Source organism: Clupea harengus, chromosome 12 (assembly GCF_900700415.2).
Source record: "Clupea harengus chromosome 12, Ch_v2.0.2, whole genome shotgun sequence".
Lineage (NCBI taxonomy): Eukaryota > Metazoa > Chordata > Actinopteri > Clupeiformes > Clupeidae > Clupea > Clupea harengus.
Window position 1 is genome coordinate 17442681 of NC_045163.1, and position 27881 is coordinate 17470561.

The 27881-nt window shown below is 44.8% G+C and overlaps 1 protein-coding gene across 3 annotated transcripts in view; it reads right to left on the reverse strand.

Moving 5' to 3' along the window:
* Positions 1 to 27881, reverse strand: part of ptbp3 (polypyrimidine tract binding protein 3) — a 56817-nt gene that overhangs the window by 24104 nt on the left and 4832 nt on the right. The window contains exons 1-2 of one of the 3 annotated variants that reach the window (XM_042709338.1): positions 14750 to 15199; positions 3979 to 4054 (exon numbers count right to left, since the gene is read on the reverse strand). The exons of 1 other annotated variant lie outside the window; for it this stretch is intronic. In XM_042709338.1, the coding sequence (XP_042565272.1) occupies positions 3979 to 4003 (25 nt within the window). In that variant the 5' untranslated portion in view covers positions 4004 to 4054; positions 14750 to 15199. Of the gene's footprint in view, positions 1 to 3978; positions 4055 to 14749; positions 15200 to 27881 lie in introns of those variants that run through there. One more of the 3 variants, XM_031578365.2, reaches the window with a different exon arrangement.

A 27881-nucleotide genomic window follows, 5' to 3' on the forward strand; every position in this document is an offset into this window, starting at 1 on the left:
TGGTTTTTGAATCACAGATCCTTATCACTAACGTATCCAACTGAAAGGCTCGATTAGAGACAACAGCAGTCAGCCGTCCGTGTTGGTGCGGTTTCGCCCCAGCTTTTAGTGCCGATGGACTGGCAATGAAAATATTGACCTTAGATGTTTTGTGTGAGTTTGGGAACAGTCTGTGAGACTGTCTGCATTTGTCTCAGGAACAGCTTCCCTACGACCGCCTCCAGCCATACAAGTATATACGTAGCATACACAGCACCCGTGTTTAAACAGTCACTACTGTGTACAGTAGCATAACGTAGAGAGAAGGGTAATTCTAGAGAAGTGCCCTGGGTTCTTCTAAAACAGGATTTCCTGCCTCAGCTGTGCAAGCAAAATGTATCACATTAAGAGTTAGAACATATGCAAGGCCATAACTAGCCAAGAAAATGGCTGACCGCATCTGTGCCATATCCGGGCACTAATGTGAAATAGTAGAGGCTGTTTTTTTAAACAACCGACAAAAGTAGTATGAAAAGTAGGTTGAAGTACGTGGTGTAGTGACAAACCTGGGTGACTCAGAGTAGGTGGTAAACCTCCTAATAGAGGAGCCTTATGGCTTTGTTTTGATAGGAGAGTGAGGCTTGTCACTAAACCACGTACTTGGAATACCCCCCTGACCTTAACTCTGCACCTAATTACAACTGCATGTTGGGAAATAAAAGGATGTGGACACACAAAGTCTGGGTGTCAAAATGCCACCCCTCCTAAAATCTCCAAAGGGCTTTATGAATAGCAGCAAATGCTGCCCGCTGATAACACAGTAAAAATAAAGACTGGAACGGGATGTTGAAGATGCTATTGAAAAAAAAAAAAAAATCACTTGTTGTGAGTCATACTCCATTAAGTAGTAAGTGATGACAGCACACATTAATCTATATTTATAACTGCTCACCTACTGTCAGGGGTGCAAACTCATCAGGGATGAAAAAGGTGACAACAATGCGAACCCCCTAGGAGGGTCCGGGGCATGCTCCCCGGGGAATATATTTTATAAGAACATTTTGCACATTTTAAAACTCAATGCATCAATCTGGTGCACTTTGACAACAAAATGATGAGGCTAGATCTATGAAAAACGTTGTGCTGTTGTAAACAATTTTGTGCTCTAGTAACAGTTTCATCATAAACATTCCTGTGTTGAATGTTGCACGGGCACAGGCCAACCCAACCACCCACCCCAATACCCTCCCGACCACCCACTCCAGTCCACTTCACCAAAGCACATTACGTCACAGATCTCCATCAGGTATTAAGCCAAACAAGGGCCAACTATAGGAGCAGAAAATCAATAGAGGCTGCATCAGGCATGGCCTAGCTTCTCCGTGTTCTTGAAAAACTGTGACAGTGGGAACACATATTCTTTTCCCTTTACATTACTCTTTGAGTCTAGCTTGTCAGGACAAGGCCCATTTGCACCTGACTCCTAGTTGAGCCACAGTAATGGCATCCTCCTCCTAAAATTCTCTCATTCTGAAACCAAACTGAAATAGGAGAGTGGTAAGTTTGTTCAGTTGCAGTGAAGCGCCCGGCAGTAGAAAACGGGTCATACACATACCTCATGAAAAGTAAAAGTCATCATGAAAAGTAAAAAACAAATAATGATGAGATAAATATTAATATGTATCTACTGATCTTTGCTTTAAATTACATTTTTGTATGATTCCGATCATTTTTATAATCAAAATCGCTGAATTTGACCATGTCCTGTTTAAACAGAGAGGCGACTCGCGAGGTGAGGCAGCGACGAGCTGCGCCTCATCTCAGATTGTGCAATCCCTCACACACTGGGTTGAGCGCATGACTTTTGCTTTCTCATCGTCTGTCATCACTGAAATATTTGTAAACACTTTTATTATATGTCGTTTGTATCCATATAATAGGTAATGTAATATGTATTTCACGTATGTGAAGAAGCTATTCAGTCTTGCTGATCTGTCATAAAACCCCAGTGAAAAAGCACATAGGGGAGGCAAACCTAACCTCTGCCTCAATGAAGGGGGCGTGCGATAGCCTGGAAAATGGACTTCCGATCCAGTGAAGAAATAGATAAATACATAATGGGAGACCAATGCCAGAGCTAAAAGGTTTGCTTCAAACGACAGGACAGAAGATAACTTTAGCAGCTAAACTCCGGACCAAACTCGGCTGACGGCCATGTCTTTTAAGTAAATGTAAATTTTTCGGCGTTTTCACGCTTAGATTTTTCAAAAGTTACCGAGAAAAAGACACTGTACTATCCGATAACACCGTTATTGTAACCAGCAAAAATAGTTTATGTGATTTGCGAGGCGTGTCAGACAACTGTCTGACATTAGCACGTTAGCCTACGTTAGATAGTATAACGTTCTTGCAGCGTACCAACGTCACACGTTACCGTAAATGCCATATTAAAAAGGCCGCTCGAAACCAACGCTTTCACCCGAAAGACATGTCTTGTAATACACCTGTCTATTACGGCATCGAGGCAGAAGACCCGAAATAAAAAACGTGCCTGTCATGGTGACATGGGATTGGCCAAACGAACAAGCTTGAAAAATATTCATGACAGCTTGCGTTCGCATATTACTTTGAGGACCCCCCCCCCTCCGCTAAAAATATGTTTATTGCAGATCTACACGAATCACACAAATTACCTATTTTGGATCAAAAACGGCGAATTTCGCCGAAAGGTGACGAGTTTGCACCCCTGTACTGTGCTCTTCTAAACCAGATCTCTACATTCAGTGAGTCATTTTTTCACCTTCACTTACTGATATGAATGAAATACTGAAATGCAGCTAAAACACACACGCTACCGGAACGCATATTTCTATGGCACGCACACACATATACACACACACATCCAAATTTCGTTGTATGTGAATACAATGACAATAAAGGCTATTCTATTCTATACACACACACACTCACACACACAATTACTGTATGAAGGAAGAGTGACCTCTGACACTGGTGATAGATTAACACCGGATAGACTTCTGTGAAAAATCCAGATGGCGGATGATGGCATTCACACCACAAATTCTCAGCTCTCACATACTAGTTATTTCAGATGATCCCTGCTGTTTGGTGAGTGTCCAAAGGCTGACAGACAGACAGACAGACAGAATTAGAGGGAGACAGACAAACACAAATATACAGATATATATACAGAGAGAGAGAGAGAGAGAGAGAGAGGCACTCAGGTATAGAGGAGGAGAGACAGAGAGACAAGGAGGATAAACTCATTTTTGCTACTTGACCCTGAGTGATGGGGTCGTCATATCCCCACCCCCCGCCCCCCTCTCGCTCCATCATTTCCTGCCTTATAACATTTCCTTTCCCTCAGGCTGGGCTGGGTGAACAATGACTTTTGCTCGACCCAATCAGACCCTGCATCAACTACAATAGCCATTATTTTCTCCCTCTTTACGAGTCTCTGGTCTGGGAACACTACAGACTCCTGAAGCATTGGGTAAATGCCCGCACTGCTAACGATAACTATAATGATGATGAGCGTGAGCTCCAGCTGCTGTTGTCCAGAATCGATGAATTCTGATTGGCTGTCAATGTTCCTATCATTCACAAAATTGCTTCAAAAGCGATGCCTAGTCACGCTTCAAGACGCTATCGTTACAGTTTGCCATGTGGACTTTGCCATTAATGGCTAAAGTCTCTAGCGTCTAGGCGGGAGGGCAGGCTAGCTGAATGGACATCCCTTTCTCCCTCCTCATTAATCTCTGGTCTAGGACCACTACAGACTCCACAGCCTCTAGAACCCTAAAGACCTAAAGCATTTGGTAACAGAACTACGACGGACCTCCAGTTCGCTCGTTCCATCTAGAAGTGTGTACCAGAGTAAATGGCCGCTAGAGTTTTCGACTGAGCGGGAGGGCAGGCTAGCGGAGTGTCATTCCACCTGAGGAATGAAGCTCGTGTTCCAGGTGTGGTTTGGGTTACCTGTGGAAGGAGTAGAATTGCTCATGGTAGTCCAGCCGCACGCAAGAGCAAAGGAGGGAGGCTTCTCAGGTCTCCACTGAAAACACACAAACGCAGATACGGGGCGGTGAGTTAGGCACATCACAGCTCTCTCCATCTTTCACACACATGCAGTCTTTCTTTCTATGTCTCTCTCTCTATTCTTTTCTCTCTCTCTTTATTTCTCTGTGTCATACTAATGCAGAGGCAGTGTAGTCGGTTAGGCACATCATAGCCCTTTGTCTCAGGCCCTGTGCACACCTGGCATTGCGTTAATATGCGTCTTGGTTGTATCTGCTCACAAGTGAACATCTCTAAGTACAGGTATGAATGCACCCAAGATGCATTGAGATCTGATCGTTCAGACCACATTGCGGAGATGGTCTGAGCCGTATATAGCCACATTCTTTTAGCAGTGTGTACGCAAATGTGTCCTGAGACACATTGAAGGACCACCTATTCAACTGACATCCTCTGCGTAGTCAGAAGTACGCACTCATTCGTGCGCCAACGGCAGCATATTTGAAAAACTTTGTTCTTTTTTTCCATTTTGAAAAGCCCATAGAGATTTAACACTAGAGCGTCAAACCTCTTAGGCGGTTTGGTTTGCCTGGAACACACCAAGGATTAGACTCAGTCTGTAGTGTTTAGATTTCTTCTCCTTCTTTTAATTTCTAGCAGGCTAGGCATGGAAAGTGCATTGCTGCCTCCAGATGGTTAAACACAACTATGCATTTGGTCTTTGCGAACAGAAATGATATGTACGTGTTTATTTGCATGGATCGGGAAGCGAGATCCGATCACAAGTGGCAACTGGAGACACATTCTAATTCCAGGTGTGAACTGACATACAAGATGCATGTTGATGGCAGGTGTGAACAGGGCCTCACACACACTCGATCTCTCTCTTCCCATGTCTGTCTTTCTCAGGCTCTTCCCTTCCTCTCTCTGTATTTGTAAGAATCTGTCTTTCTCCCTCTTTCTTTTTTCCCCCATCTCTCACCGCTGGTTTTTTTTCTCTCATCTTCAGTCTTTGGTTCTCTACATCTCCCTATCACCCATTCCCTTTCTTTTTCCACTCTCTCTCCTTCAGCCCTTATCTTCCTCTCTCTCCCCCCCCCCTCCTAAGGCCAGACGGACTCTAGTTTGTCTGAACCCGGTGAACCCCGACTCCGGATAGCCCTATCGTGCAGACGAACGCACTGTATCCGCACACCCTCGAATCGGGGGTCCAAAGTGAGTAACCTCGAAATCCGATTGCTGTTGGTGTTCGTCTGCACGCTATCCGCATACCTAATCGGATTGCCCCACGTGATCGCCTCATTAGACCAGCCAGAACAACGGACACAACCAGCATTATTTAATAACGGAATAGTTTGCCATGGCGCAGTGAGTTTGGCAGCCAGTTATAACAGCTCTCCAGTTTAAAAAAAAATATTCTTCCTATTACCTTGCTCCTTTTCCACGTGAATTTCCCTAACCGGATTAATACAAATGTATCTATCTATCTGTTGTTAGGAAAGGGATGACATTAACAAGCCACACTTTAATCTATCACTGTTTAATCTATTTGCATCAGACCATTTTTCAAAAAACTGTTTTTAAAAGTGTCAGCAATAGCCTATATGAGCAAATCTGACGTGAAAAGATTTTTTATTATAGACGGAAGTTTCAAAACAGATGAATGTTACGTTAGCTTTAGTCCTGTCAGACAACGATAGCGATAGCTACTAGCTAGCGTTAACGTTACTTCAGAGGTAGCCTACAGTACGTGAAGGACAAAGCCCTCAACAATAGCCTACATTTGTTGTTAGTAATAAAACCATGAAATTGGAAGCAATTGTAAACCATGAAACATCCAGGATCCACAGCACTTGCATTGTGGTCTCTCCTGCTCAAGCTCAGCATCTCCATAAAGCACAGGCATTTAAACAACTCAGACATGTCATGTTGCACATTGCTTTGTTGCTCTGTTCTAAACTCTTTATTATCAATAACAAATATAATTATTTTTCGCTTAACCTACAGTCTACTCTTACCACTGATTTTATAAACCACCATAATGTGTTACTGTGCAGATTAAATGTAGGCTATGCGGCTAAGCTAAACGTTGCTAGTTGGAGCTCAACTACTGTCATATGTTACTTTCATAGCATGCTCCTGTCTTCTTCTCCGTTTTCTTCAGTTGTCTGTAGCACCAAAGCGCCACCAACAGGCGTGGGGGATGTACTACAGCTGAGTCAATCGGATTCACTGGGTTCATGTAGCCTGGATGCCAGACGAACTTAGCCACGCCCACAAATTATTTGGTCGGGAAGTTCGGTCTGGTGTCGCTCCGTTGGGGAGAAATTATCTCCTCACAAAAATCTGTGAGGAGATAGATAGACCAATCAAATTATCAGGGCGGGCTTTATACGATGATGGACAGATGATCAACCCTAACGTAATCAACCACGTCACCAAAGAGCTTTTGGGGTGAATTCGTTTTCAACAAACATGGCTGCCGTTGGAGAGCTGAAATGTGGAAATTCGAGTCTGTTTTAGAAGACATTGACAGCACATTCATTTTGAAAGAGGAACAGAGAAACGCGATCAAGGCATTTGTCGATCGAAAAGATGTTTTTGCCGTCCTTCCTACGGGATCCGGTAAAAGTTTAATGTATCAGCTGGCCCCATGGTCTACGTTATGGTCATACTACGTTGCTCTGATTGGTTCTAGATATATCCAATTGAGCGAAGAGGCATTTTTTTCCCTGGTTCAGTTGAAACACGCCCCATAATCACAGTCCAACGGAGCGGTATCAGACTCATATTCTGACTAGAATTATGAGTATGACATCGTCAGGCTAGGGTTCATGTGCACGCGATGTAAAAAGTGGGTAGGTGTGAAATAGGTGTGAAAAATGAACCCGGGTTCAGGCAAACTAGAGTCCGTCTGCATGGGGCCTAAGTGGCAGAGGTTTCTTCTTCCACCTTAATCCACACGAAAGTTGTTTCCAGCAGTCAAACTGACCTGAGAAGCTCATGATAAACAAAGTGACGTTTACATTTAACACACGCTGGGCGAGGTGATGAGGGCATGCTGGCACTGAACACGCTGTGTCAGGTGATTTACAGGGACCTCTTTTGTTTTTGTCTTAGTTCTGGGAGTTCCGAAAGTGCATAAAATGGGCAATGAGCAAAACCTCACATCTGAATCTAGCTATCAACCACGTATTTCACAACGTAACTACATCTTATTTTCTGTCTTTGTCTCATTTCGGAAGTGCATAATATACAAGTTTTGTAAGTGCAATACTGAATCTGCACCTTGCATCTGAATGTAGATATCATTCACAGGTCACAGGTCATTTGAGAAACTTAGAGAACAATTTCAGCTATTTAGAGATTAGAGATTAGAATTTATTTTGTAAATTATCAAGTGAGTGATAGAGAACATGAAGAACGAGAAGCCAGCAAGGATGCTTGGGGGAAGAAATATGCGTGTGTTTGTGGTGTTTCTTTCAAGAGATTCTTTTGAGGTTTGCGAAATCTGCCAAATTTTACCCCTCTCTGGAGGGTCCATCTGACAGGCCTGTGTGAGTGAGTGAGTGTCAGTGTGTTTGTTTATGAATGTGTGTGTGTATGTGTGAGCATGTCTTCACGCTCTTGTTTATGTGTGTGTGTGTGTGTGTGTGTGTGTGTCTATGTGACAAGTCATCACGCGTTCTAGCAGGAAACAGTTGAAGCGATGGGCAGATCGAGACGCAGATCTGTTTGTTCTGCTACAAGATGGCTGGTAGGAAATGCCTCTGTTTGGGCTTCATTTCCTCAGAGTGGACCCCTGGACCACTGGGACTACCTGACTAATTGACTTCCTCACTCTCTGTTGCTAATTTTAGTCTCTCTTTTTTAAGGGCCAGGGGGGGGGGGGGCTTAAATGTCTGGAAAGTGTCTGTGTGTACACATATAGTGCGTGTACACATGTAGTGCGTGTAGGCACTTGTGTATGTATATGAATCTGTGTGTGTGTGCGCAAATGTATGTGGATGTGTGAGGGAGTGTGTATTTGTAAATATGGAAAATATGTTGTGTGTGTGTGCATGTGTGTCTTTGTGTGTGTACGTGAGTATATGCATGTGTGTGTGTGTAGCCATGCGTGTGTGATGATGGCCTCGCCCGAATGTAAATGCTCTGCAGATCTGACTGGAAGCAACAGGAGCACTAAGCTCAACTATGCTCTACTCTGTCTGTGTGTTTTCTGTACGTTTCAGATCAGCCTATAAAATGGCCACAGGAGAGAGAGAGAGAAAAAAAAACAGTGCCTGGAGCACACAGCTCACAAGGTCAAACACCAGAGACAGACAACTCCCACACCAACTCCAATGAAAGACTTTTTATTTTCTCTCTCTCTCTCTCATAACAAAGACGACACCAGCAGACAAGGCTTCACCACAACGATGAGCAGAAACACGATAGAAAACGAGCCAAAGTGCTTGTGTCCATATGAACACTCAACAACCTAACAATCACTGTATTCACTTCCTGGATGGGAAGAGGCTGACTGCCTTCCCTTCTGCACCCCCTTGATGAGCTGGCTATCTGCACAAGGTTTCTTCCTGTTAAGAGGATGTTTTCCCTTGCCACCGTCACCTTAGTGCTTCATTTTGAGAAAACCAAGGGAGTACTGAAATACTTCAATTAATTAAGAATATCTAATATAAGATTTAGCTAAGAATCGAATATTATGAGTTCATGTTAGGAGGTAAGAATCAGTTCTTTTTAATTAAATTACGTTTATAGACTATTATAGAGCCATTTATTGTCAAAGATCTAAAGTAGTCTTTTAAGTAGGTGTTTAAATATAAGACCTGAATACCATTTACAACTGTTTACCAGATTTGTGTTTGTTCTGCCACGTTTGACACCCAGACACACCATATTCTAGATGCTGTAATCACAGTAAATCCACAGCAAAACCAGCTAAATCGGAGTGAAAAGGGGGTTTATCCACAGACAACACAGAGACTCAAAAACACACACACACACACACACACACACACACACACACACACACACACACACAAACTACTGCCACGCCTACAGCAGCCATCTTCCCAACACTTTCCAAAGCTTAATATATCTGTCACACTGCCCTCTCTGCCTCTCTTTTGAATAACTCCCTAAGACTGGCTGGGTGATAAATGAATGTGAGTTTAACATGAAGTTGGAGTTGCTTCCCAATAAAGCAGTAACACTGAGGACCTGCCAGAGGGGCTGGGAGCCAGCTGGGTGTTATGGTGCCACAGCGCATGATACCCCTCTGAGCCAGGGGATGGGCGGAAGAGAGAGATGGCCAACCAGTGATAAAAAAAGGATAAATGTTTATTGGCTTTTTTATTTTTAAAGTGCAGTTTCGACCCATTAGCTTTTCTTCGGGCGAATGGACAGAGTAGGAGGGAGAGAGAGACAGAAAGGGAGAGGGAGAGGGAGAGAGAGACAGAAAGGGAGAGACAGACAGACAGACAGACAGACAGACAGAGAGCTGGCTCTAGAGCTGGATAATTCAACTCATATTCACCTTCCAACCTGTCATTTCGCCTTTGCCTGGCAGGGAAGAACAGAGGGCTTATCATTTTCTTTTTTTAGACGATATTAAAATCAGCATCAGAGCAGTGTGCATATGCAAAAAAAGAAAGAAGATGGGAGAGAGAGAATAGAGAGAGAAATGAAAGATACAATCTCTTTACCCTTTCCAGTTAAGCCCTTCCCTGATGCCTTTGACATTTTGTTGGCGGAGTGAAAAATGCATGCGCACAGGGATCCTGCTCTGACCTCCGGCAAGGAGCTGGGCTTTTAATGACACTATACACACTGCACACACACACACAAACAAACACACAAACACATTAGACAAAGAGTCAGGCACACACATACACACATTCACTCAAGCACACATCTGTTTATGCATTCACACACAAACACACATTCACGTACCTTCCCACCCTTCAGACCCACAACTTAATTTCACAACCTCTCTCCCTGACAACTCCAACTCCCTGAGAACCCCACCCCGAGGGGTCGCAGGGTCGTGACACCCGTAGTGGGGGCACACACTCTGAGCAGCCACAGTGTCATTTCGTCCTCCTCCGCCATTACGCCTAAGTGCCTTCAATTAGCGCCCGGCCAACGACTGATTGCAATTAGCCTCATTGGTGACCCTCGCGTCCCATCAACTCCTGCCTCCGCAGGCAGAGCGAAAATACTGCAAGAGGGATGCAGCCAAAGCGAATTATCGAAATGACAGAGACATTGCATCAGATAGTAATGTGATGAGAAAATGTGGGAAAAATTACATTTAAAAAGAGTCTTCCAGTAGGAGGATGACTTTAAGGTATGACCATAAAAACAATCATTATCCAGCTCCTGGGAAAGAGGATTACCATTACTTACTAAGGTTTCAAAGCGACACTGGGAAGAATATTTTAAATGTATCCTACTCCTCCCATCTGTGTTAATACCTTCAGACTTTAAAATTACTTAGCTGCCAGTGTTCTACTGAATATGTGTTTTTTAATAAATGAACTGCCTTAAGTGAAACTTGAAGCTTCACACATGTGAATATAGCACCCTGAACTTGAGAGGCAACTTGCCCCTTTGAAGGTTTCATCTTTTAAGATCAATAGAATGAGAAAACATCAAAGCTCCAAGTCTCTAAACAAATGTTTTTTTTCCTATCGTCATGTACCACTATACTGTTAAAAAAAAAAGTCTTCACCCCCTCTCCACAACACAACAAATCGAAGGATACTGATAGAGAGGAAGAGTAGGTAATCCGCCTTTTTTAGCGCCACAGTTGGTGAACGTGTCTTTGACGCGGCTGAGCCCATTGGAAGCCTGTCTGTCCGGAGGCATCCTCCCAGTCTCACTGAAATGAATCACTTTGATAAATGAATGGGACTGACAGGTAGCCGTAACAACCCTGCAGCTTGCTGTCAGCATGAATTACGTTTTTAAAGACACAAGCAAGTGAGGGCAGCTGACCTGTTGGTAGACATTGCGCGCTGTGTAACAAGGCCAAAAAAACAAAATAAACGACAAACCTTGTTCTGAATGCAAGGTGGATGTTGTGAAATTACATCTGATCTGAGGACTGAAAGTGAGCAGGGGAACTGTGCTTTCTCAGTTAATAATAGTCTAATGGACCTTGTTTTTGCCTGAGGGTCTTATATAATTAACACAAACAGGGGAAATCAAAATCAGCTAATAATTCAATATCAGTGCATGACTCTCTCACTGTTCAACTTGCCATTGTGTTTTTGTCAAAGCATTAACCGTCCAGAGGTTACCTGTATGTGCCTGTATAGGTGTTTACATGTCGAGTCCAACACTTCAAACACAACCCAAATCAGTTTACCACCTCGTAACTGAAAGGAAAGGAAAAAAAGTATCAAGGCGCTTCATGTCAGTGTATGAAAGGGATACAGGGCGATAAGACCAACCTTTGTCAAATGTGCAGGTGTTGTGAGAGGAAGCGTGCTGTATCGATGTAGCCAGTCTCCATATGGTGGCTTCGTGCTCCGAGGAGCAGCTAATCATACACACTATAGATGGAACAGCTGCCAACCCAGGACACATTTCCATGGAAACAGACCAGGGGAAAGCTATGTGTTTTGCCTCCCCTCTTTATCATTTCTATCTCCTGATGAATAGATTATTGATCCCGGCTCCACTGTTTCGCTTGGATCATGACGTGTTATGGACCGCGAGGACTGCCTGCGAGACCTTCTAGAAGTGAAAGATTTCCTAAATATGGTCACTCTCCTCCGGGTAGAGCCCTGATGGTTGATCTGGGAGGCTATTGAACGTGCTGGAGCCTTAAGGGAAACCTACAGATGAGCATGTAACATCAGGTAAACAATTAATCTCTGATACATCTTCCATTCATACACAATACTGAATATTTTATGGGCGGCGGACAGCAGGTTTAGCCCCATTTCAAGGGTTTCCACACCATTAAGACCAGTCTGAAGCGAACACGGAGAGGAAACTAAACGGACCTGCCGAGGTTAATGTTTATCCAGAGCTTTTACGTCTGCAAGCCTGTCAGGCTGAAGATGCTTTTCCGTCAGTCCTGAATCCCTACCTCCCTGATCCCCCCGCTTTAAACGGTTTGCGTTTCCTGTTCTGATGGATTGTCCTGTAAGCTGCAAATACCTGTGCGAGAGCAGCACACAACCCTCCACCTCTCCAGACACAAATATTATCAACCTGACAGCTAACAAATCAATACTCAGACCCCCAAAGCCAGCCAACCCCCCCCCCCCAGGTTATTACTACCCTGTTGTCGAGTAGAATTGTCTGGTTACCATGGGTTCTGTTGGAGGATAACATTTTCTCTGAAGTTAAATTGAAACGCTGAATTTGTGCCGCACAATGTTCTCTCAGAGAAAAGAGGGAAAAAAAGGAGAGGTCTGAAAATTTGCCACCGCATAAATTATCCCTTTAGCGCTTATCAACCTTCCCACAGCTGCTCCTGTCATTGAATCAACAATAACTGCTTAAGTGCAGCTACCTCCATGGATGCCACTACCACCTCAACGTTTCTGCTTAGCGCACGAGATCGAGACGAATAAAGCAATGGGATGTATGAGAGTAGGCCTACAAGTTCTCTCACATTGACAACAATTGCGAAACTGACTTCATCTCACCAGCCCTTCCTTCACTGAGGCTAGGTATTAGGCAATCTGCAAACAATGTCTCGTGGATAAGAAAGCTCTCTGACACCACTGTTGTTTTTTTGTTTTGTCCCTGCAGACTGGATTACTCATTCCAAAGCTGTTGGATGCTTAAATCAATTCTACATGTTCGGGCAAGTGCAAAAATGTGCGCTATGGCCTCTTGTGTGTAAGCTGCCATCACTAACCCTTACAAGAATACATCCATGACAGAAGACATGACAGAGACAATACATATAAAGACAGATAGATAGATAGATAGATAGATAGATAGATAGAGACGATAGATAGAGACGATAGATAGATAGATAGGTAGATAGATAGAGACATTGATAGAGAGAGAGACTGATAGAGTAGCAGATATAGAGAGAGAGAGAAAGAGAGAAAGAGAGAGACTCGCAGTACTGGACCGGTCAGTGTACCTGCACACAGGAACATGAGGGAGGCTACAAAACTGGGTATAAAAAGTCACAGGGAGCCAAGATGGTGCCAGGAAGAACTAGTGTGCCATGACTGTGCCATTTGTGACTGTGCCCGTATGAACTGGTGTGCCAGTGACTTTGCCAGTCTGAAGCAGCATACCATGACCGTGCCATATGAACTACCTATACTCTCACTTCTCCACCATCTGCACCGACCGTACCTCAGACAAAGGAAGCACAATTATTAATTTAGAACTTTAAGGTGCAAAACTGCTTCTAGGCATACACTAGTTATGCTATTTTGAAGGCTTGGTAAAAAATAAATCAAGTTAAGTACATTACATTGGTATTGGTACATAAACATATGTGAATTCAGAGCAGCAAAAATGGCTCAGGTTTTGGCAAAGGGCACCAACTTTTTAACAGAAAAACTATTGGGGGGACCTTTTTAAGGATTTTGCACATAAATAAAATAGGAAAATGTAACAGAATTTTTTCATGATCCATGCAGGGCTCTAGGTGAGTTGAGCTTTATATTGTCCCAATAACAAAAACCTGCTTTCTTTACCTTGCCATCATTTTGGTTTTGTTTTCTCAGGACTTCCTCACACTGCCTGGGTGGTCAGACCAGTTCTCCTGTATTACAGCTTATCATCATGCCTGAGTAACCATACACCACATCAAACCAGCTTGTGTGACACAACCAGACACAGAGCACCCTTCTCAATCATACCCTAAATATGCAGGAAACAGTTCCTGCCACATCAAGAGAGCAGCACATCTTATTCAAGTCAAATGAGTTCATTGCTTTTAAGTTTTTTTTTTATTGTTGTTTGATGACAGTGCCCACTGAGCAGGTTTTTCAACCCTAGCAACAGGTTGATGTTTGTCATGGACGACCTTGTGCTCAAAGGAGCAGCCATTTTAAATGGCCATGCAAATAAATCCTCAGTATTGCAAGTGGGACAAGTAGAAAAGGAGAGAAAAAAAAAAAAAAAAAAACATACTGCCTTTGGACCATCACATCTAAAACACACATGTTTCTAGAATACAAACCAATAGCACACACAAACATTGGCGCAGCACTGAAAAAAAAACAGAGCAAAAGAGATTGATTTGAGTTTGTGCTGAATAAAAAAAAATTCAGGAGGCGCCTCAATCAACTCCACGCAAGACAGACCTCAACCCCCATAAGACTGTTCACAGAAAAGTATTTCCCTCAAATGCCCTTTTGCTCCCACTTAGAACATCAAAGTGCTGTAAAAGTTTATATTTACACACCCAGCCCAGTGCTTAAGTATTTTCACAGACTATTACACCTGTACATCGCTGACTGAGAAAAGCACGTCTCATTAACAAATCACCAAACTAAATCAATGAAGCCTACACATTAGACTGAAAGAACACTGTTGTGCCATCGTTTACAATTCTTTTCAACACATAAGAGCCTAATCCAAAAGTGAAACCATTTCCTTGTGCAAACCTGACATGAGATTCTCACACTGAATGAGCCATGGAATGATCATTTCTGCTCCCAAAAAAAGGGGAAAAGTTCACATTGTAAACAAAACAAGACAGGAGCACATCAAAAGCCAAAACAGTGGCGCAGCATACCTGAAAGTGATTGGCGGCATGTCAGCCTAGTCCACTGTAATCGGCATGATGACTAGCAGAGCAGAGAGGAGAGACGAGGAGCGAGAGAGAGAGAGAGAGAGAGAGAGAGAGAGAGCGAGGGAAAAGAGCACGGGCGGCCAAACAACGAGGGCGAGGGAGAGAGGGAGGAGAGCAAAAAAAAAGGGAAAACAAAAGAGAGCAAAACCGAAGGGGCACTGAGGAGTAAGGGGGGATAGAGCTGAGGAGAGACAAGTGCAACAGTGAGAGACAGACAGAGAGAATTCAAGAGTGAGAAAAGAGGAAGAACGAGTGAGCGAGTAACTGAGCGAGCTAGCGGGCGAGTGAGTGAGTGAGTGAAAGAGGGAGGGAGAGCGGGAGAGAGAGAGAGAGAGGGAGAGGGAGAGATATACTCGAGGATGTGAGGAGTGATGAGGGCGGGGGAGAACGAGAGGGTGTGTTTCAGTGTGCAGGGGAGCATCTGCGCGCGCATGCACACAAACACACACATACTCTCTCTCTCTTTCACACACACAGACACTCTCTCACACAAACAGACACGCGCACACACAAATAAACTCGATACAGACCTGGCTTTGAGCTGAGTGCTGAGTGTTACAAATCAACTTAGGTAGGAGGCTGTTACTTGTGTATGCACACAAATTAACCCTAGGCAAACAACAGGTCATTGTAAAAGAGCAGTCACATACCCCAGTCGAAAGGCTTTGAGCGCAATCACAAAGAGTGGGTGGGAGTGGGGCAGAGAAGTACAGCTTCAGATAGAGATGGAGAGACAAAAGAGCCAGGGGAAGATGAAAGAGAATGGAGAGAAGGAGAGAACGAGGGGAAATTGGAGGAAAATTAAAAATGGACAGTGGTGGGAAAGAAAGAGCTATAGAGAGGGAGGGGGAGAGCATGGAAAAGAGATGGGTCAACAGGTTGATAGGAGATCTCCCTAGAAACGGGAGCGGCGTTGCTGTTGAACACGGGGTGGGGTGGGGAGGGGGGGGTGACAGCTGCCCCGAGCGCCCTGCCTCTCCGGCCCTCACTGCCAGACAACAATCGAATCTGGGCCAGAACAGGGCCACATCTGGGGTTGGGAAACAGGGAATGTGTGTGCCATTATGTCGTTGAGTTTGTATGACTGTGTGTATATTGGTGTGTTTGTGTGTGCACGCATGTCTGTGTGTATGTGTTTGCTGTTTGCATGTGTGTGTATGTATGTATGTTTGCGTGTGTAGTGTGGAAATCTATGTGTTTTTGTTTGCATGTGTGTGTGTGTGTGTTTGTATTGTGTGTGTGGGCGTGTGGGTGTGTGTGTGTGTGGGTGTGTGTATTTGCATGTGTGTGTCTGGAGGGTCAGGAAGGTGGGGCCAGCGTGTGCATGTGGCGGCTCCATTGTCTGTGATATGTATTATTGAGGCCGTCTCCCCCTCATCAGTAACCGGATGCGTGTGGTCAAACAAAGCCAGCAGCACACTCCAATTAGGCAGCGCTCGCTGAAAGGCTCCGGCTAGCAACACCGAGCCCTGAACGAGGGAGGGAGGGGTAGGTGGAGAAGAAGAAGAAGAAGAGGTAGAGAGAATTAGCAGGAGATGAGAGAGAACAGAGGAAAGGAGAAGAGATGGGTCGGGTGTGGATGAGGGTGAGGAGAGCAGGAGCCGGTCTTTTCTCCCTCAGTGGTCTGGCGTTTTCTAAAGGGCGCATCAGGGAGGTCGGTAGTAGTGTGTGTGTGTGTGTGTGTGTGTGTGTGTGTGTGCGCGGCCAGCGCTCACTCCTTTATCAGAGGCGGCAGCTTGAAAAGTGCAACAGTGTGCTGCCCCTTCCTGCCCCTCTAAATGGCTAGATGAGGGGGCAACAGGAGCATGGAATCACAGTTACCACTCCGTCACAACGTTTACACACGGATGACTGATGGCATGTCATTACAGAGTCAATACCTGCCAGTTTATCTTACATTGTGCCTTGGCAGAAAAAAAACCTTCAGGCACACACACCCACTCTTTCAAACGCACTCACACACACACACACTTACAAACTCACATACACAAGGGATATTTTCTGCTTCCTCCCCTTGCAATAATGAAATTAGACTTGCACTTACACAAGGGTACAATTACACTCACTCTGCCTCTCTCTCACACACTGCATGAAGACCCTACAGGGAGTCAGTCGAAGCCTCCTTCCGATGCGCCACACCCAGAAATGAAATTAGACAGGCGAACTAGCTACTTCTCCTTTTCTTCCCTTCTTTTTTTTTTCAAGAGGATCCAGGTGAGAATGTTTTGGGAATAACACTGGCAGCTATGCCAGGGAGTGCCACCCCTGACCAAACAGGTTCATGGCCACATGCCACGTTGGCCCACACCCTTTTCCTGCTCCTGCTGTTTCCCGGGGGGGAGGGGGGGTTCCACTGAAGGAGGGCGAGAAGGGGGGGGGGGGAGAGAGAGAGTCGGAGATAGCAAGGAAGAAGGAGGGGGACAGTGAGAGAAAGAGACAGAGGGTAAGAATATACGAGTAAAGGATGATGGGAGTGAGGGAGGGGAGGGTGGAGCGAGGAGGAGCCAGAGAAGGAGGAGAGGGTGGAGGGAAGGAGAGAGAGGAGGCAGAGCGAGAGAGATAGAGGAAGAGACATAGAGGGAGATGGGAAGGGAGGGAGGGAGGGAGGAAAAGTGGAATGGGCTTGACTCATGCTTACAGGCCAGTCCACTGTTAAATGCACAGGGAGGGGAAGATGGGAGAATTCCTGTAACTCACTTTACAATCTACATCACAACACACTTTTAAAATATATTAAAAAAATACTATGAAAAAAAAAAACAATGAGGCCCCCAAAACGACTCTCAGACCAACTGTGAACTGAGTCTGTAAGAACAAATAAACAAATGACCCAGTGGTCGATGGGGGAAGTGGAAACAGGTTGCGTCGCGCCACGTCGCCTTGGTCGCAGCTACCCCGACCGAGCCGTTCCAAGGGGCCCTGATAAAGCCGTCTCACAAAAGGGCCCGAAAGAGGAACTGGCCCTGTCGCTCGGGTTACGGCGGGGGAAGGGCCCGGCCTGGTGTCCATTTCCTGTAAATATTCTAGCGGGGTAATGAAGAAGAGTGAACTGAAACCAACCCGCCTCGCAATCAGTTTGGATCGGACCCACGGCCATGCGATCCCGGGCCGCGGCACTGCATACGGTAGCAGCCCAAGGTCCGCTTTGTCTGAGGAAAAAGGAGGAAACCCAAACACTGGAACGAGGGGCTGGCTGGACTCGCCGACACCTCATTACCGGCTGGCCACGGGCCTTGTGATGGAGCATCTGAAAGGAGGGGATGTGACAATGCTCACACACACAGCTCAGTGCTCTGCAGTGGAGATGGAACTGTCACAAAGATTGTTGCCTCTCTTCTCCATGTTGTTCAATAATAGGTTGTCCCCTCAACACACACACACACACACACACACACACACAACTCTCCATATTTTCCTGACATGTCTTAGCTGCCAACTCAGACTATTCAAATCTGCTTTCCTGAATTCTGGGTAGTGTAGTGTCTTACAGTCCTCTTACCACTCAGTCTCATAGGAAACAATAAACTATGCATCCACCATCTTGGTTGTTTACAAACTTTCTGTTTTCCAAAAGTGCAAATTGCATTTCTGCTGAGTGACCACATCATCGGGTTTAGTTGCTACAAGAACTACAAATCCCTAAATAAGGAGCATAGCAATGAGTGTCAACACAATCCATAAACAGCCTTGTTAAAATATGCATATATATATATATATAATACTATGTCTCATTATATATCGGCCATATCTTTATGTCAATCCTTCTAATAACTCAAGTAAGTTAATTAAAGTTCCACTCAGATTAATTCAGACCAAGCGTGGTTGTGGTGGTGGTGGTGGTGGTGGGGGGGAGGGTCGGGTGGAGTAGGAGGAGGAAACAAAAGAGAAGCATTCTTTCCCCGAGTTGCATAACCAGCATAACTGAGTGTTTCAATAATGCATATGGCTCCAGGCGAATCATTACCTAATGGCTCTATGATGTGAATGCCCGTGTGATGGTTAACACAAGTCTCGGCAGGCGAGTGATCACGAAAAGATATGTCATGAACAAACCACTTAAATCATGAGGGCGAGAGAAAATGTAAAAACCCCAGCGTTCAGTTTTAAGCCAATGTATAACACATGCGTTAGTGTAGCTTAACACTGTACAAGGACACCCATGAGGGCTCAATAGTTTCTCAAAAATCCACATCATCATTGTTTTTTCCCCGATCAGACCTCCATTTTGGAAACAGAAGGGTGTGTTCGCACAGTCTGCTCTAGTCAGTGAGCTGAACACGGAGAGGGAGAGGGGGGGCAGTGGTGTGGTCCTTCAGTTCTGTACCGGCCACACCACATAGTTATCATTCCTCATAGGGACGGGGGGGAGGGAGAGAGAGAGAGAGAGAGAGAGAGAGGGAAAAAGAGAGAGAATACCGAAAAAGAGAGACTAAAGAAAAAGGCAGAAAGAGAGAACAAAAGAGTCGTGGAGAAAAGAAAGAAAGTGACAGACAGACAGAAGGAGAGAGACAGCAAGAGAGAGCAGTGTGTGTGTTGGGGTGGTGTGGTGTGTAAATGAATGAAGCGCAGCAGTACAGTAGAAGAACAATGGCCCCCCCAGCTCTGCTCCCAGGCACAGCCAGTAAGCCAAGCTTGGTGTACCAGAAGAGCGCTAACAACGCGGGCCAGTCAAAATACGCCGGGCTTGGGAGTCTCAACACTGCCGCATTTTCAGCCCGCCACGCCACGCTACCATGCTGTGTGGAGCAGAACCTAACCAGAACAGGCCCAGGACCGGCCACGCCACGCCACCAACTCTGCTGCTGTAGGATTGGTCAACATAGTGAAACAAAACAAAACAAAACAAAAATACAAATCCACAGGCTGGTTGTCGCGAATCTGGTTAAATCGTTTTCAGTAGCACTGAACAAGGCGACCTTCACCTAAATGCATGTTTTTTTGTGCCATTTTTCTGTATATTTTGTGGGCATATGTGGTCATTCAAATGCCTACTCACAGCAACTCAGGACTCGGTATTATATGCCAAGATATAGAGTGCTGTGTAAAAATCTAAATGGACACCACTAGGCTATACTAGACACAGAGCACTGGTGTTATTGCACTATTGCACATCATTGAACTAAATGCTAACAAACACAGAGAGATTTCTAGCACAGAGAGAAGCAGAGGGAAATGCCTTCATTTGTAAAGTGGTTTTAACTGCGGCAATAACTGAGTGAGTGGTTTATTTGCAACTGGAGATGGATTGCAGTGGATTGGGAAGGGGTCAGAAACACTGTGGGAACCTTAGCTATGGTGGGGTGTGAGTGGCAAAAAAAAAAAAACAGGATTTCATAGTCATATGATTGTGGCATTCTTTGCAGCATTAGCCCAATACTAAAAGGAAATGGTCACGAGAGAGAGAGCGAGACTGTGAGACAGAGAGAGAGAGAGAAGGGGGGAGGAGAGGGAGGAGGTGGTGAAAAGGGGGGAATCAGCTCCCCCTGGAAGAGATATATCCTGGAGGAGGGAAAACACGGCTGGAAACAGACGTGAGTACTTATGCCTTAGACCATCTTATGGGGGTACCCCTCCCCAGATTGAAGACGAGGCTCCAGACTGAGATAGGAGCCTGCCATGTATGGAAGCCTCGGCAGAGAGACAGACAGAGACAAAACGAGAGACAGAGAGAGAGAGAGAGAGAGAGAGAGATCCTGTCTGGGCAAATCTAATGGCATCAACACCATGTGAATGCCCCTTGGTTCAGTTTTTTCTGAACTACCACAAATTCCTGCAGGGTGCAGTCATTGTCTCTCTCATCTATATACTGTGCTCTGTCGGCAAGCTATCAAAACCAAAAAGTGGTACCAAGCACTGCCACACCCACACCAACCCCGCTAGCAAACACAGGAAGAGACAGCACTGTCCAATAGGAGCTGCCATTAATTACCAAAACAAACCTCTGACAAAAACATGGTTGGGAGAAATCTCTTTTCTTTTCTTTTCTTTTCTTTTACTGGACTTGGGCGTGGGACCCAGGAGAGGGAGAGGGAGAGAGAGAGATGGGGAGGGACAGAAAGAGGAGTAAGAGAGAGAAAGAGATAGCGAAAGAGAGACAGAAAGAGAGAGCGATGAAGAGGAGGAGACACACGTGACATCAATATTTAATTCTGCGAGTTGAAAAGCGCGATGCGTACAAAGCTCGCTGTAACTCGAGCGCCTGTTTGAGGGATCACACATGAAGCTACGGTCAACAAAGTAGCATCTGTTCTCTTAAGCCATGCCGAGTCTGGAGGGCCTGGAGTTGGAGGGGGGGGGGGGGGGGGGGGGGGGGGAGGGGCGAGGGTGTAGGAAAGAGGGGTTGGTGTGGCTTCCCTCTAAATCCAGGCCTGTTATTTACACTGAGGTTACGTTACATGCTTGTGTTTAGCAACGTGCCCGAGCATTGGCTTGCCTCTCTTCCCTGTCAATGCGCTCTGAATCACTTAGTCCTGTGCAAACTGGGGCCGAGACGAGATGGTGGTTCCACTTTAAAAGAGGGATAAAGCAAAAGAGGGACATTCACTCAATAACTTGGAGCAGATGGCGGCAGCGATGGCACACCCACATATGAATGATGGTGGTTTGTTTTTATCCAATCGCCACAAAACAACTCCAACGTCTCCTTGATATCTGTGAGTGTAGGCTATTCTTTGAGAACGGCATCTGTGCAATGGCTTTTTTCCAAAGAACAATATCTCAACTGTGTGTGGTGAATTAAGATAAAACATGTAGCTTAAAATAAACCCTTCTTTTAGAAAGCATAATTTCCAAATCATTTCCAGTAAAAGGCAAGCTTAAAATTAGTACCTTTTAGGGGGGGGGGGGGGGGGGGGGGACACACACAAATCAGGCGTCTAATCCACCTCAATTTAGCATTACTGCTAGTTGGTAAACTTCATTAACTTGTTAATAATTAAAAAAAAATTCTCAAATTGAAACAAGTATTTGTTTGCATCCTCCTTTTAAGTATGTCCTAAAAGGTAAAGACTGCAACATTCACTCTTTTCAGTGGGGTCTCAGAGGGTGAGATCACTTGTCTTCCCAGAAAAACCCTCTTCATGTGGTTTCAAGTAATACCTCCAAACAGTGCTTGACAGAGCCATTTCTTAAGGGTGTACACTTCAACGACCGTGTTGCCTTTTCAACAGAGCAAAAACACAGCTCAGCCAGAATGAAGGAGTGCGTTAAATAACAACAGTCTTCTGTTTACATTATCACCATTCATCTTGGAGCGTAGGCCTACTCTCACTCTTTGTGGCTTGCCTATCACTGTGCTGCATGCTGGCATACTGGACAGGAAGCGATGTCGTTCACGCTAAAAACGTGCATCGTTATCAATGGCGTACCTTGCGGCCGTGTAGGAAGGAATCTTTTAAACACACGCTTCCGTGTGGACGCGAGTGAATGACAGGAAGTAAAGGGATTCTGCCAGGGGGCACAGACGTGTTTTTCACTGGAAGACACTATTTTACCGCAAAACACTCCGAAATATCACCCAGAAGATAGACATGGGGACGAGAAAGAGAGAGAAAAGAGGGAAAGACATAAAAGGAGAGAGATAGGGAGGGAGGGGAAAGATTGCATGTACATCGTAGTGCATCACCTAAGCTTTACTACCATTTGCCACTAATACTATTTAAGGAACTAGTGTAGAACATTTCACATTTCACCATTGAGACACTGTGTCCGCCTGGTAGACACACAGTCACACTGTTTTTCTCCTCCTGGACACTGAGCTGCAGGGCTGCAGGCGGTAGGGCAGCGACCAGAGCGGTGTTGTTAGTTAAACAGAGAATGGCTGTTTCCCAGGGCTGCAGGGATGTGGGAGGACTGTTCTGTGTGCTTTTTACAGCCAAGGGGCACCGTGTGTGTGCGTGTACATAAAAACAAACTAGTGATTGTGTTCAACACACATTTCATCGAAAGCCATTGACTTCTGATGTTGTCATTTTGATCTATAACAGTCCAGGAGATTGACTGATGCCAGAAAAGGCATTTCATGGGAAAGGATATGGACTTTCTATCTATATTTGGTCAACTCTTAAAAGGAGGAGGTGACCAACAGAAGTCAAAGGTTTTTCTCCCTTTCTCCCCATGGCCTTGTGCACTAGCCTAAATAAATGTGACTACAATCTAGTAGTGTGAATACAGAGGCTGGAAGTGCCAAATAGTGGCATTTTTAAAACACTTGAGATAAAAAAATAACGAGGCACAACAATAAAAAAAATGGCAGCCTTCTCCCGTGTCTGGACAGTTTTAAAAGGGCGGCATCACACCGGGCAGGGAAATGCTCTCTCAGCCGTCGCTTCAAAATGGCACCTCACTGGGTTTAGAAGAGGCAACTGCGGAAGGGAAGCCTTAAGATGTATCAGCAGATTTTTGTGTCATGGTGATCAAAACCACTGGGTGTGTAGCTGAGGGAAAGAGGAGTTGCTGTCTCTCTGAAAGTTTGCGTGAGGAAAGACGCTTACAGCAGAGAGCAGTGCCATTAAAAAATGGCTATAGCCACAGGCCCAGTCACCTCCATAGCATGTGTGAACCCAGACCATGGAAGGAAAATGCACTGAAAGCTCTCAAAGTTTCGCCCCCCCCTTGTTTGTTTGTTTGCCATCTTTGAAAAGTGTCTTTATTCAAGTCTTTATTTGAGGGGCATTCAGGAAAAACATGAACACAAGCACCAACTGTCGCTTTCTTTTCACAATGAACAACAAGGAAAAATGGCCCGAGGGGGAGAACAGGAAGGTGGCTAAAAATGACTCACTTGTGCTCACAGACATGGTCAGTGGAACCACATTCCAGGCTTGGCTTACTGGCTGTACAGCAGGAAGTGACATGAGGGGGAAACCAGGAAACAGTCAAAGCAGTTTCCTGTGCCAACTGTGACTGCAAATAGAATTAAAATCAAGCATATCAAGCATTTTGTTATCAATACTTAATTAACTCTGTGCACTGAAATGTCAAGTGCTATTAAAATTACATTGATTTGTTTTGTTATATCTGAATTTTGATATTAACACATGTGCAAAACATCTGAGACAGATAACCACAGACCTGAAGACAGGGACGTGTGCAAACCAGTATAGCCAACACACTACTCCAAATAAAACCATACTCTCCCTTTGCCAATTTCTCTTTTCCTCTCAATGCCAGTAAGAGTGTGTTCTCCCTCTGAAAGCATGCCCTACCTGGCAGAATGCTTTCAGCTAATATCTCCGGCGCCCTCCTTCCTGCAGCCCACCTGATGCCCTGTTCAGGATTATCCGGGGCAAAGCTTCGGGAGTTTCACTGTGGGTTTGCACAGGCAGTACTGCCCGACTCCCTGACCTCTTAGCCAGATTTATGTTTGGGATGTTTTATGAGAGAGAGAGAGAAAAATCTGTACAGTTCAAACGGTCCATGATCAAGGGCATGACAATTAGACAAAGCAATGAAGGGTAAAAGAGGCAGAGAACTACGTACTCTCACTCACACACACACACACACACACACACACACACACACACACACACACACACACACACACACACACACACACACACACACACACACACACACACACACACACACACACACACACACACAGTCTCTCAGTGTGTTTCATATTCCTGATACACAACCAGATCAAAAGCTTCACCCATGAGGGGGGGGAGAGTTGGAGGGAGGGAGTGGTTCCCCGTGCGGTATACACATGGGTTCTGTGTTCTTTCTTTGGTGCAAGACTCTAACACGGGGAGGACGCAAGTGGTGAGTAACTTACTGAACACGTATCGAAAAATAGCGCTCTAGCTCATAAATAAGGCCGCTTTGATTGCCTTGAGCCAAGCTTTGCTCAGCTTTAAAAGCTAATATTCTCATGGCATTGAAAGGTTTGTGTTATGAAAAAAAAAAAAAGTCAGCGCGAAAAAATCTCCCAAGAATTGCATTTATCTTGCCCACACGAAATGAAGTAAACTTTAGAAAAGATGGTAGTATGGCAGTAATTCAGAATCCTGGATCCATTCCAAACACCGAATTAGGGGGTGTACCCAAAGGGAGCCGAATAGGCTTAACCAGGGGTATTTTTGGAGTGAAAAAGGGCAAATCACAAGATCAGGGGGAGAGATAGACATATTGGAGCTGTTGCTACAAGGAAGTAGGAACAAGGATGGCCAACTACGATGCTCCTGAGTGTTTTGGCTTATTTCTGGTGAACCACATCAGCTGACCTATTATGAGAGATCACTCCTATAGCATAAACAAACATCCCTCTGGAATTCCACTTTTAAAACATGTTTCTTTTTAAAATGTTATTACAGTGAAAGGTCTCTATGGCTATTGTTGATCAAGGACTTATTTTTATTTCTAAGAGAAGCGGGGAGGAGAGATTTTAGAAGTGTCCTGACATTGAACAAAAATACCACTGAGAAATAAAATTTTAAAAACTGGTACAACTTCGCAACACAGAATAAAGACTCCTGAATACAACCCTGTTGCCTATGCTGAAAATAAATCCTTTAGGAGATCTGCGAGCCGTGCGAGGAGTAGACATCACATGAACATGTTTTGCTCTTTGTAGCCCTGGGCCTTAATAAAAAAAGATTTGAGCAAAGAAAAATGCATTTCCTTCCCTGAAATCCTAAAGCAGTTGTCTGTTACCCTAGGAAAAGGTACATGTGCCTTCACATTTGTGTTTGTTCTTGCATTGAGGAAGGGCACTATCACATTACATAAGACTGAAGGTCAATTATTACAAAGAATGTAAACATTCGCTTTAAACATTTTCGCAGATATTTTGCCTTTGCAAAGTCTGAATGACACACCCATCCATCTGGCCCAGGCGCTACACACAGGTGGCCCTGGTGCAGTACAGACCTGGTGCTGGTCCTGGTCTTAGTAAGCTAGTATCTAGGGAAGCATTAGGCCTGTTGAAAAGATGTATTAGCCTAAATAAGAAGCTATACTGCTAACTCTTTACAGATGCAGTCGGCAATTCGGTTTCGGGAAAGGTTGATATTTGCGTCAGATTACACCCCTCCCTTCTGTGCTCCCGAAGTATGTGTGTTCATTGGGTGGGATTGTTTATGTCTTGATCCATGCCACTATGTTTGTTTCCCATTTACTGAGCCAGGAGTGTATAAAAACTGTTTTTTACCGCTAACACTGAACGGACAGCTAGGAGGAGCAATTCACTGAATCTGACCAAAAGTGTATGGGATTACAATTGCTGACTGCAACTTTAACCCTCCCCTTCTTTCAAATGAGCTAAACTGGGATTGACTTGCCTACTAAAAGACTAGTGCTCTTTTATTTTTTCGTTTTATTTTGACAATAGGCCCTTTGAGGAAAGTCCCAAACACACAAGCCAACAGTGGTGATGAGGTGTGTTGTCAGGGGTGAGGACATTGCACTGTGTCTATTTCTATCCAGCTAACCTACTAAGAGTCAGATGGTGACAGACGTCTTACAATAGCCCCAGTATGCAAGGGGAGAGGGACTAAATTGGCCGTTCGGCACAACAGCATCCCTGACCAAACCAGAATTCTGGATTCCCAGGATGAATTATTTGGTCCAGAAGGCATTATTCAATGCCTGTTTTGAAGGTTATAGGTGTATTGGTGGCAAGCAGTTACCGCGCTGTTCAACGTCTAATCCTCACTTGTTAGTGATTGCCACTACCATCTATGGGCCTTAGCTTCCTTAGCAGGCCAGCCTCATGTGATTGAGGTTACAGGTTCCATCACAGTGCAATATGCAAACAAAGCTGCTGCAAAGAGTTTTTGGGACAAACCACTCTGCCCATCTCCCTTCCTTCAAGCAGTTCACAGACATCCCAGACGGCCAATCCCTGATTTGGGTTTGATTGGATAAAGACCAAGGCTAACTCTGAAACTTTAGAGGGGAATATCTGTGTAATCCGAACGAGGCTGTTCAGTGAGTCTGGCATAGACACATTGTTGAGGACTCGTGTCCATATTAAGTTACATTTTTAAGCACATTAAATAAATATTTTGTCATTTTAATCCGAATCAAGAACAGCATGTATACTGTTAGCTTTGTAGTCTTTTCAGTCATCATGAACCAGAAAAAAAAACAATTATTGATTGTAATTTGCAAACCTGGTTGGCTCACCTTCAACTGCAATTTGCAGCAATGCCACAAACCAACCTAATCAACATTTAACCACACTACGTATTCCACTGTCTCCATCTTTGTAAGGTGAGACATTTGAGTGCAAGTTGTCTTGATTTCAAAGCAGCCTCCACACGATGGCTACCCCTGAGGCAGACGGAGAGAAAACGGAGAGTCTGTGTCATGCCACACAGACAGCAGTAGCTGGCACATGAGATGATACGAGATGGCAAGACAGAAGAAAAAGGAAGCACGATGGATACAGAGAACCTTGCAGCGAATGAAGTGAAGAAGTGTTGTTGGTGATGGCAATATGTGTGTCTGTGTGTGGGGTGGGGGGGTCTATCTGTTTAAATGATGTAATTCCTCATGGACCAACAGGATAGGAAATCAGAGGGACCCCCTCCCCTCCAACACACACACACACGCACACAAACTCTGTTCCCTCAAGCCCCTAGCCTCTGACCCCCCCCCCCCACCCAGGAATGTACTTATCCCCTTATTAGTGGGCAATCCCCACTGGCCTTATAATGGAGAAAGAAAACCTCCAAGAACGCCCTGTGAGCTCACCTCTTGTCTTTTGTTAAGACAACAGAGGCCTACATCATTTCACGATGGCACAGCAACCAACCTATCACAGCTCTGTTTCTAACAGGCAATATACATTTCCTCCCTTTCTCTAGTCAAATTCAAAGAAAAAAATTGCCTTCAAGTGCCATTAAAAAAAGCTCTTTGCGAAGCTCAATCTCGGTCATGTAATTAACAAGAGCCCAGTGGATTGTGATGAAGAGAGATATGAGAGCGTTGACGATTCTGAAAAGAAAAACCCACCAATTTAGTTTCAACTGGAGACAAGGCAGCTCTATTTTTCTTTGGGCTGAGTTGTGCTATTTAAAAAACGACATGCTCTCATTTGTGAACATAAATAATAAAGAGGCCGGTTGTT